This window comes from Rhynchophorus ferrugineus, unplaced genomic scaffold (genome assembly GCF_030347505.1).
Source record: "Rhynchophorus ferrugineus isolate W39M unplaced genomic scaffold, kcgeb_rfMv2 rfM6, whole genome shotgun sequence".
In the NCBI taxonomy this organism is placed as follows: domain Eukaryota; kingdom Metazoa; phylum Arthropoda; class Insecta; order Coleoptera; family Curculionidae; genus Rhynchophorus; species Rhynchophorus ferrugineus.
Genome location: NW_027472585.1, coordinates 14,432,691 through 14,444,864, shown reverse-complemented (window position 1 = coordinate 14,444,864; position 12,174 = coordinate 14,432,691). Strand labels below are relative to the sequence as shown.

The 12,174-nt window shown below is 29.3% G+C and overlaps 1 protein-coding gene across 7 annotated transcripts in view; it reads left to right on the top strand.

Moving 5' to 3' along the window:
- Positions 1 to 7,234: 7,234 nt before the first annotated feature.
- Mp (collagen XV/XVIII-type protein multiplexin) overlaps positions 7,235 to 12,174 on the top strand; it is a 754,107-nt gene continuing 749,167 nt past the window's right edge. For all 7 annotated transcript variants that reach the window (XR_013006194.1, XM_076407452.1, XM_076407453.1 and 4 more), the window contains exon 1: positions 7,235 to 7,492. Coding sequence is in view for 6 of the 7 variants with exons in the window: in XM_076407452.1 (XP_076263567.1) it covers positions 7,482 to 7,492 (11 nt within the window). In the remaining variant the exon portion in view is untranslated. The remainder of the gene's footprint in view (positions 7,493 to 12,174) is intronic.

Here is a 12,174-nt window from a genome sequence, read left to right as displayed (position 1 = left end):
ATGCTAACTAAAGTTTTCCTTTTGTGTTTCCATGGAGCCATATTTTAATACATTTTCCTTAACGTTTTATTAATAAGAGAGGAAAAGGAAGTAAAATGAGCAGTTATAATTAGATATCTGAATGTTAACATAAGTAAAATAATTAACGTTAGTATTGTGAAGTATTATAAATAAGTCTATATCTTGCCTTAGTTACGATTTGCTTCTCATTAGGAACAATACAAAATTGTCTTTTGTCTTTATATAATTCTAATAAAATTTCATTTCTGTTTCTGGTCTAGTCATTAAGGTGGCATGACTTGTCTCTAGTGCTGTGATAGTAGTTGCCTGTTCGAATGCCGTCAACAATATGAACGAATTTTTAATTATGTTTCAAATTTTGAATGAATCCTAGGATTACTACTTGATGCCTTAGAAATGTTTTAACCAGATACACACTTTTAGATATTTATTAGCCATTATATTAAATATTACAAACTAAAGACTAACAAAAAACAAATTTAAAAAAATGTTTAGAACAATTCAACTAATCTTTTACAAAAATTTACTTAAAAAATATATGTACGCAAAATATTTTATAGAAATTAATTCTTGTTCATATCTATAAATTGTAGGAAATAACTAATTTTTTGTTCTTCTCTGTATTGAGTTTCGACTCAGTTCTTCTGACTGTTCTGATCTGTCTCAGAAAGGAATAAACCACTGTTTTGTCTATCTTCTAAACTGAATGCTTATTTTATTTTCTAATGTGAGAGCTTCAGTCTATGGGCGTAGCTCACAACTCTCGGCATCAGACAGTATTGTGTCTTTCTTTAGCTGGAATAAAATGACAAGGAATATATTGGCTGGTATTAAAACAATTTCACAAACTGAACTAGACAGTACATTATATCTCTTGATGACGTGGTTTCACAGACATTTTGGAGAGACTATGTACCTGAGAAGAAAAGGATAATTTTGTCTCTATTGAGAAATTTATGTAACCAACTTTTAAAATGTTGGAAACTACTAACTTTAGTAGAAAAACTTTAATATCTTGCCGATATCGATCCGTTAAATTATCACTGTCATCAAATATTGGTACTAATATAGTTAAAAAGAAACAACTTGAACAGTCACATGGGCTAAGTTAAATACATTCTTACTGCTTTTGTACGTAGACACATTATTTTTCTATTTATCATCTCTTTGCGTCTGTAGCGTATATATAACATTGCCATACATTATATATAGAGTTACATAATAATTACAAGGTTAATGATCTGAAGAACTTTAAGTTTACATTATGAATTTTTTAGATACACTCGCTCTAATTTTATTTTTACAGACAATTCCGTTCATTTTCTCGTCGCAAGAAAATAACATTAATAACTTAATTATTTCGATATTTTTCGACGCCTCAGGCCAGACCATTTTTTGTCGCTAATACAATTGTTAAATATCAAAAGACCTCTCTTGACGTTATCGTCAAAACAATTTCGTTTTTTTTTGAAGAGACAATATTAATTAAGATCCTTAATGAAACAAAGTTTTAATTTCCAAAAATACGATTTGAATAATTTCCACATAAAATAGACGGAACAAATATAGGAATGTAGGCGAACGAACGCTTTATTAATTTTACATTAATGGTAAATTATTCCGCGTTATGCTCGTAGGGTCAAGTTCCAGTCAGTTTACCTGATATAATCTTTATTGTTTCTGCGTTACTATTACTTAATTAACTATAATACTGAGATTGTGATTTAATTTTGAGGGATTCACTTATGTGAATCGATAATTCGTTCCTGTTAATTATATTTCTTTTGTATACATCTGTTGATATACAATCGAAATAGATTGAAAAAATGTATGTTAGTATTCCAAAATATTTTATATTTTATTCTAAATTGTAACGTTTTTAACCCATTTTAACCGACTTCAAAAAAATTAGGAGGTTCTATGTCCGATTGTATATTTTTTATGTAGGTTCACCGATTTCTCCGCCAATTGTGGACCGATTTTCAAATTTCTTTTATTCGAAAGGGTGCACTTCCAAGGAGGTTCCATTGGAAACAAGTTAGGATCTGATGGTGGAATCTGGGGAAATCGAGGGAAACCTTCAAATTTCAAAGTAAGTACGTATAATGTCTTCAAATAGTTTTTATGTGATGGAAGGCACAACTCCTCAACGGTTAGTATTTAAAAGATATTCCTTTTTTCCCCATAAGATTTAGCACGTACAGACAACTAATTGTATACCTTGAAGTTATTTAGATTTATTATATTAAGTAATATTCTATTAGGCTAATTTTGTTTGCAGTTTAGTTTTGTATATAGGATACAAAATTATATTATTCTTTTTGAATATTTTTGGCTCGGCACCGACTTCTTAGTTATCCGTTGGTTGTAGTTAAAATAATATTGTAAATAAATAAATAGGTCTAGGTAGGTATTAAGCTAAATTGTGCGTACATAGTAGAATATAAAGTAGATGTAGTAAATAGGTTAAATATGGTTATTTTTTTATTTTTATTTAGTTATTACGACTATTATGAACATATTTTAATAAGATCCTTATTTATTTTTTGAAGTCGGTTCAACTTTTTTAATATATTTTATTTTGTCAATGATGATTCCTGAAATGTTTAGTTTCGCAATAAATAATATACTAATTAACATACATCGCCAAAATCAAAGGTTCTTATGTTTTTATACTTAACACTACGCAGCTGTTTGGTTTCACTAAAGCATTTTCAATAATCATTTGTTGTGAAAAATTTGTACTACATAAATTAATCAAAATGTTTTTTACAATTTTCCACAACTTTCTAGCAACATGTCTGTATTGAAATGACGATAATTGTTTTGTAAAGATCCAATTATCGGCCCATTTTCGTACTTCTTCGGTATTTCGACACTTTCTGTTGAAAGACATGAAACCGATTATAGAGAGAAAAATCTAATACTTGGTTCGGGTTTATTAACAAACATTCAATAATAGACCAGTTTCGTAGAAGTAAGGTATGCTACGATGGCCTTGCTCCAAGGTTACAAAACATGATATCAAAAGAACTCACTGAACACTTACATTAAATTTTACATGACAGCTAGTGTTTAGAGTCAAACAAGAGGAAACCTACACTGCAAAAAAAGAAGGTAAGGTAGGTGTACTGCAAGGAAGATTATTAAGGCCAATTTTTCAACTATTCTACTATACATGTGATATACCAGATAATAGAAAATATCACGATGGCTACATTTACTGATGTCACTGCAATTCTTGCTATCAGAGACAATTGAGAAGAAGGTACGCGAACATTACACCAGGCAAGTGAAATACAAAAAAATGGACCCAACTCTCGAGAATTAAAATTAACGAAAGTTCAGTTAAATGTAAAATTAAACCGCACAAGTACCAATAACAATACATAAATCTATGTATTTCGGAAAGGAATTTTGATGCAAATCGTCGCTGCAAGGAAAATGTAAAAATGGAAAAAAAACTGGATTTAAAATATAGAAAAATGTATTGGTTAACTGGAATAAAATCATAGTTATGAGTACATAGTGAATTGTTTATACGTGTTTAAATAAAAGCAAAGTGTTTAAATAAAGCAAGTGTTTAAATATATATGGACATGCCGAATTCAATTACGGAGATGTTCTGCGAAGAGTAATATAAGTACAATAAAAAAATTAAAACAAAATCCTGAGAAGTATACACCTTACCATACACCGAGACCTTGAAATACCGACTTCTCCTCAAGAAATCAAAGGAAACATGAGGACTCCATTGTCATGTCAATACTAAACTAGTATAACTCTTGAATATAACCCGTGAAAACACCAGAATAGTACAGCGACTCAAAAGAATCAAACCATTTTGATGTTGTGTAGTCTAGCAAATAGTAACAGCAATATTAATGCATAAACAATACATAAAATAATAAAACATATAATAATAACCGAGACTAAGATAGGGCCGATGTGTTTGCCTAGATTAAAATTATTATAAAGACAAATTGTCGGTGAATCGGTAATCGAGACTGCATGTCAACCAAGGTGTTCTGCATCGATCGAAACAAGTGGTAATGACAAGATGTCTTGCCTGATGAATACACTGGGTGCAGCAGAATTTCCCAATAGAGATGCGAGAGTATACGTGACGCAAGACTTGATAACCATGAATATTTCCCTTTAGTCTGGATGTCGAAGGCTTTCCTGGATTCACCAAAATGGATTACCCCATAACTTTTGCGCCTGACATTGTCAGAGTAGATCCTCTTTTCATCATATTCTACCACAGAAGACCAAATTTTCTTGTCCGGTAATCTTTCTTCTCCTCTTGTATCTTCCCTACGTTACAGAATACCAGGAAATATTTTTTAAATTCTTGGGAAACTCTGTGTTCTGTACTCAGTATGTCTTAGAATTTTTTTGATTTACCAGGCTTTTCATTATCGTTAAAAATTCGATAGCAGATTTTTGCTAATGAACTGTAAATTATTTCAAAAGTATACTTTTTATTGTTCCATGATTTGCGTCTATGTATGCTAAATAAGTCACCAATACTAAATAGATAACTGTTTTTTAATTAATTTTAATATATATTGCAATATATCGTTATATTTAATATATGACAATTTAAGTTTCAATAATTTGGTTAGTTTATTTTTTACACAGTTTGTACACTTGTACTTTACATATTTCTCAATAAATATCACTAATAGAAATACATGCAAGCATCAAATATAAAAATATATCCAACAGAATATGTCTTGCACAAAAATATTTAACTCCCCATATAATTATAGAACAAATAAGAGCATTTATAAAATATTAATGCCTATAAAGATATTTAGCTGTTATATTGAACATACATTGTACTCTTAGTATAACTGCTTTAAATAATTTAGTTAAATTTTGATTATGTTGATGTGCAACATCTGTACGTTGAACCAGTTCATTGAAAAAAAAACGCTCATTGCTGATAATGTATAGTAATATTTATATCAAATCTCGATAACACTGAAAATATTAATAATTTTAAAATACCAACAATAGTTGTGAAAACAGTTGAGTGCATTACAATTATGCTTGTTAAATAAACTTAGTCTTTACTAATTAAGAACGTTATTTTTGTTTTATTTAGCCCTTGATTCACTAGTCCCTATATTGGTGATTTTTTATATTCTTGAAACGTCTAGAAACACCTTCTAAATAATTAATAGTAAAAATAAGTTTGAAGTTGTTCTCTTTTCTACACATAAAAACACTTAAAATGTATGCACTTAGACCAGACGCATATCTATTATTTTTAGCATCAATTAATTTGTTAATTAATCAAAGCGGACCAAAAATAATTAAAGATAGCATTTTTATCATTATTGACAGTACGTCAAAAAAACCGTCTCTGGTCGTAAAAGTAGGCCATGAGAACGTTTGTCGGGATAGAATTTATTGAGTTACGAAATCGCGTAGGCCTAAAAGTAATGTTGTACCGATGATCTTTTGTTTATTTCCCATTTGGTAGGAAATTGCTCAATACTGACGCACAGTCTAACAGTTATTGAATTGGTTTATATAACCGACCATCTATCATTAAACAAGACCTTAATGTCGATATTAATTTCCGATATATTCCGTCTGGCGTGTGTGTATATCTGTGTGTCTGTTCGGACTGCTGTTGCTGTAGTAAAATGGTTTATTTCTTATTGATGCAATAAAATAGGGGATTTATTTTAATCTGTCATAAAACAGTCAATTTCGGTCAGTTGATTGACCGATTTTTTGGTTTTAAATCACATTATATTGGTAATATAAATTTACAAATTAAATAAAAATTATTTAAAAACTAATAGAACCTGTTAAAAAGATAGAATGATGTAATAAGAAAGTAATTATCTATTGATTATGTTAAGAAAAATAATTAAATATATAGGCAGATTCCTGCAGGAGGGTAGTACAATTCCATGTCAGTGCTTATATATACTATTGCTTGTGTATACTACTACTTATGTGGGATTTCCACGGAGCTCGGGATCTGATTGACGAGTAACCTACTGGGAACAATCACAGAAGATATCCGGTCTTTCCCAGCCTGGTTACTGGCGCGATTTGGGTTTTCTTAGAGGACTTTACGCGAATGGCTAGGGTCAACCATAAACGTAAATTCCCATATACCGTTCTATCCCCTAACTCATTTAACTTCGTCTTAACTTATTTTGTGGCTACCAAGCCAACTATATGTACTACTGTGATCAAAGGCCTATGAAATAGTCTTTTGAAATAAAACGCAAACTGATTATTTATTTTTAAAATCAATAGTACCTCAGTACAATTATTTGGTTCCACAATGTTTTCTGATCGTTGAAACAGGCGCCTCATTGATGAAAAAGTAGGAGTTATCCTTTATACTCTAACTTATTGAAACCAATAGCTTCACGATAAAACATACAACACTTCAATGGTGATGTTTACGGTTTGGTTCAGTATTTATAATTATTTTTAACCACAATATTATTCGAAAAAAGTCGTTGGACTAAATAACGAGAAACATATGAGTATATTCCAAAACTAAGTTGAGATGACATAAGAAAGTTTTATAATCGCTAGTGATTACCATCAGAAAATATATGGCATATCAAAGATAGAGCTTTCAGAAAAATCTATTACAGTCGGGAGCCATGGGATAAATTTAGTACCACATGTAAATTTTGTTGAAAATTGCAAACACATACAGCCTTTAAAAATATTACTTGTATGATTAGTAAATATAATACTTTCAATACCAAGTTTAGAATTCAGAAGTATCGATATATGTATAGATTATATGCAATCAGTACATTTATTTTAAAATTAAGGATTTTGGTCATATTTTACACCTATATAGATTCACACAATCAACTTTTAGCCGGCATTAAGCTAATAATAAATATTGTGTAAAATAATCCTTAAAATTTTTATTTTGATGAAAATATTTGAAACGAATAATTATTTTTACCCAAAGTAAATAAAATAATTCAATTTTCATACATAGGCGCGTGTTTTTGTTTACTTTTTTTTGCTTTGATCCAAATACGAACCAGGTAGGTCGGACCTGATAAGAAATTCGCCAGCATTCTCGTACGCAGAGTCCGTTCTTCCGCTGCCCGTCTCACCGTCCCCCCAAACGTGCATACATGCAACAGAAGTGAACCAAAAAAAAGAGCAGACGATAAGTGTTAATAAGAAGGAATCCCCTCCCGAAGGAAAGTCTTTTGTTACCGAAGACATCCGATTGCACTGTGGCCGCGTCCCATTTAGAAATCTCGCAGCAGTTGTGGCCCGTCCGCTGTCGTGTGTTCTGTGAAGGTTTCGCGCGTTAGACCGACGACACGTGCGTTACGACAGAAACACGTGCCGGTCGCCGAACGGTATGGTGGTGAGGTTGGTGTGCGCATGATCACGACTGACGCTGGATAACTAGCAGGGTTGAATTCGACGATATCGGCGGCAACATGCTCCGTAGGTGAGTGAGGGTTGAGCGATTGGCCTTGTCCTTACAGGTGGCCTTTTCGGGGATGGGTTCCGGACCCGGAGTCGAGTGGGAACGGGGGTGGATCGGTTGGCAGGGTTGAATGAACCGCACGCCACTCCGGGCTGAAATCCGGATAATTTATAGGGCATCCCATCTGTTTCATATTAGGTTTTTTCTCCGTGAAATTCTCCGAGATCTTAAACAGATAGGGACGACGAGATCGATCGCGACGTCGGAGGTCGATATTAAATTTGTGGTGGTTAATTTTGAATGTTTATTTGTTTAAAATAGGCTCTTTATATTAATACAATAAGTAAATTTAAAATTCTAAGGAAACGACTATAAATTCTTATCAAATATTTTGGCACTTCGCTTGCCCTACAGGTTATTTTTCGTGTTGTTTATGTTTTCGAATTATTATTATTGATGTCTCAACACGCAGGCGCTCAGGATTTTTTACAATATTCTGATGTATTCTTTTTAATATTTAAAATAATTATTACTCTACTGGATTTTAATTTATTTTATGCAATTATTTTTTTTTGTTTAGTTTCCGTAAACATTTTTGTTCGGATAGTTACCAAAAATCATAATTACTATTTAATAGTATATAATTTTGAATATTTATTTATTTAAAACTTACTTTTTTATATTAATAAATTAAGTAAATTTAAATATCTAACAAAGCTTTTATACATTTTTATCAAATATTTTCGCACTTCGCTTGCTCTACAGGTTATTTTTTGTTGCATTTCAGATTGATATCAGCCGATTGGTTTTTATACATTTTCCGTTTTTTATACATTGTTTATGTTTCCGAATTATTATTATTCATGTCTCAACACGCACACGCTCATGATTTTATACGACATTCTGACGTATTCTTTTTAATTTTTAAAATAAATTACTCTACTGGTTTTTAATTTATTTTATTCGCTTATTTATTTATTTTTTAGTTTCCGTAAATATTTTTGTTCGGAAACTTACCAAAAATCATAATTACTATTTAGTAGTAGATAATTTTGAATATTTATTTGTTTAAAATTTACTTTTTTATATAAATCAATTAAATAAATTTAAAATTCTAACAAAACTGCTATAAATTCTTATCAAATATTTTCGCACTTCGCTTGCCATACAGAATATTTTTTGTTGTATTTCAGATTCATATCAGCCGATTTGTTTTTTTTAATGCATTTTCGTGTTGTTTATGTTTTCGAATTATTATTTTTAATGTCTCAACACGCAGGCGCTCATTATTTTATACGATATTCTGATGTATTCTTTTTAATATTTAAAATAAATATTACTCAATTGGTTTTTAATTTATTTTATGCACTTATTTTTTTGGTTTAATTTCCGTAAACATTTTTGTTCGGATAGTTACCAAAAATCATAATTACTATATAGTAGTGGATAATTTAGAATATTTATTTATTTAAAACTTACTTTTTTATATTAATAAATTAAATAAATTTGCCGATTGGTTTTTATGCTTTTTCGTGTTGTCTCAACACGCAGACGCTCAGGATTTTATACGATATTTTGACGTATTCTCTTTAATATTTGAAATAAATATTACTCTACTGGTTTTTAATTTATTTTATATGCCCATTTCTTTTTTTTAGTTTCCGTAAATAGTTTTGTTCCGATAGGTACTAAGAATTATTATTACTCTTTTGTTGTGATTAATTTTTAATCTATATTTGTTTAAACTTTGCTTTTTTATATTAATAAATTAAATAAATTCAAAGTTCTAATCAAGCAACTATGAATTCTTATCAAATATTTTCGTACTTTTAGGTTCCGTAAATATTTTTGTTCAGATATTTAACAAAAATCATAACTACTATTTTGTAGTGGTTAATTTTTAATCTTTATTTGTTTATGATTGTTTTTTTTTATATTAACAAATTATGAAAAGCTAAAGTTCTAACAAAACGATTATAAATTCTTAACAAATATTTTCGTACCTCGGTTGTCCTAAAGATATTGATATCAGGCGATTGGTTTTTTATGCATTTTACTTTTTTTTAAGCATTCCAGTAATTATTGATGTTTCAACACGCAGGCGCTCAGGATTTATGCGATATTCCGATTAAAACAGTTTCGTATTCTTTTTAGTTCTAAAAATAATTATCATTCTACCAGTTTTTATTTTACTTTATGCGTTTATTTTAATTTTTTTTTAGTTTCCGTAAATATTTTTGTTGCGACAGTTACCAATAATCATTTTTACTAATCTGTAATGGTCAATTTTGAATTTTATTTATTTAAAATTATTTTTTTATTAATAAATTAAGTAAAGCTACAGTTACATTAATGTCCCAACACGCAAGCGCCATAGATTTTATGCGATATTCGGATTATAACTGTTGTACATTTTTTCACTTTTTAAAATAATTATCATATAGTTTTTAATTCATATCATGAGCTTATTTAAAAAATAAAAATTATTTCTTTTAGTTTTCGTAACTATTTTTGTTCCGATGGTTATTTTTTTTGAATCTATATTTTTCTTTCAATTTAAGTGTAATATTTTCAGAAATATAACTTGTAATATGTAATATCATAAGAAATTAAATTGATGTTAGTTTATTATTACAAAAATAATTTTTAAAATAATAGCTGCAATGGATTATTTTGAGAAATGCATATTGATTTATTTATCCTGTAGTCGTCAACAAAACAATATGAGTAAATTAATTTCAAAATCAATATTGTACATGTCTAGTGTAAGACATGATAGTAAAATACTATATCTCCACTATATCCGAAAATGATGGAAAATACAAAGTCCAACAAATGATATTATAATTAATATATATTCAATTCCTTATATCCAGATTGATAGAATTAATTAATATTATAGAATTTAAACCTTTTAATATAAAAAATCAACTTATTTTAATTTTGTTACCTTTATTATTTTGTTTTTTGAACGCTTTGTTGGCGCAGTTGTCAGGGCGACAAGATTGTGCTCTTATTATAGTGATAGTCGCGAATTCCAATCCTGTTGTGGCACAGTGGTAATTGTATGTTTGTCATTGATTGTAATTGTGTTTTCCCACAAGTTAAGAGTATAGAATTCGACCAATGAAATCATCTCAGTAGTTCCAGTAACAAGGCTATGTAAGACCTAGCGTCTTCTGGGATGATTTGTAAGTTGTGACTCGAAATGTCAAAGATCGTGATTCACGTTAAACAATTAGCCCAGTCCAGATATAGTAGACCTTAGTTGATAAATTGTTGATAACTTGCGCTTTAACTACAATATAGTTAATGCAATAAAAATTATTTTTAAGTCAAATTTTTGAAGCAAGATACTCCAACACGACTATGTGAACTTGCTGTAACATATTCATGCCTGTTTCAGCAGTTTTAATATCTTTCTTCAAGGTGAAGTCGGAGGGTAACTAAAATAAGATTTTTGTTAAGAGTGTAGATAGTGCAAAAAAATATCCTTACAAACTTGCTCTACTCTAGATCAGCTATTGATACACAGTAATGAATTAAGATAGTTAAGTAAAAAATTGAATAATTTAATAACAATTTTCTAAAATTTTATTTTGAAATTCGTGAATATGATATAACCTTCCATACATTTCTTACTTTTATGATTTCATATTTGTTTACTCATAAATATTTGCATTTCTTTGATTTTTGTACCTTCACTTATAGTTAGTAAGAATTGTACCTTAATTTAATTAAATACTAAGGCAATGAGACCAGGTATGTTTTTCCCGTGATATGCGATTATGAAATATATTTAATAAACGTTGTGTAATCTAAATCTACATTTCTCTAAACCAAAATTTAATGTGTTAAATTTAATTTAATTAAATCATGTATTTTTTATAAAACGGGATTTTAGTTGAGAAATTATAATACAACTTTTATGATAGCAACAACTATTATAAGATTGTTTATTTAGGTATATTTTCAGTAATTTTATCTAATAATTTAGTTGATACAGAAAATATAGTTGGTTTGTTTTTTCGTTTTACCAATTGGCGTTTACTCAGTGAATCGATTACCAATAGTTGCCTGGCGTTCCTTCGAGAATATTTTAGTATGTTTTGCTGATACCTTTCATCATATTTATTTGATAGGACGCCAATATTCTGGGAGACGAAGTTTATATGGTTTTAATTGAAAGACATGTTAAAAGTCAGGTATACATTATACTTTTGAAAATTTCTGAATATTTTTCGTATATTTTAATACATTTCCAGGTATAAATATTGGCGGAAAAGTTTTACTTTGCACTAAAGGTTTTCCAGATACATTTCTAACCTTCTTGTTATTACCAATTTTTTCATCGCACTAACGGATTCTTGGATTCTGTGTATTTAGAATTTTATAGTTGTTTTCTCATATTTGATAAATTAAGACCGAGAAATCCAATTTTACTGTCATTTCTTTGAAGTCATTGCCATTTTTTTGTACACATTTCATAAATTTGATATCTTGAGAACATTTGACAGCAGGAAAAAAAGTGCACTTGCTAATCAAAATGCCTCTATTGATAGACTAAAATATTGTGTTAGAGATATTAGTAAACGCTATTAGTTCGGATTTTTCACTAAATGTTTTTATATTATTTTCAAGTCAATTCATCTTATGTTTCATGAATAAATACATAGAGCACCAACCAAATATTGCATATAGTA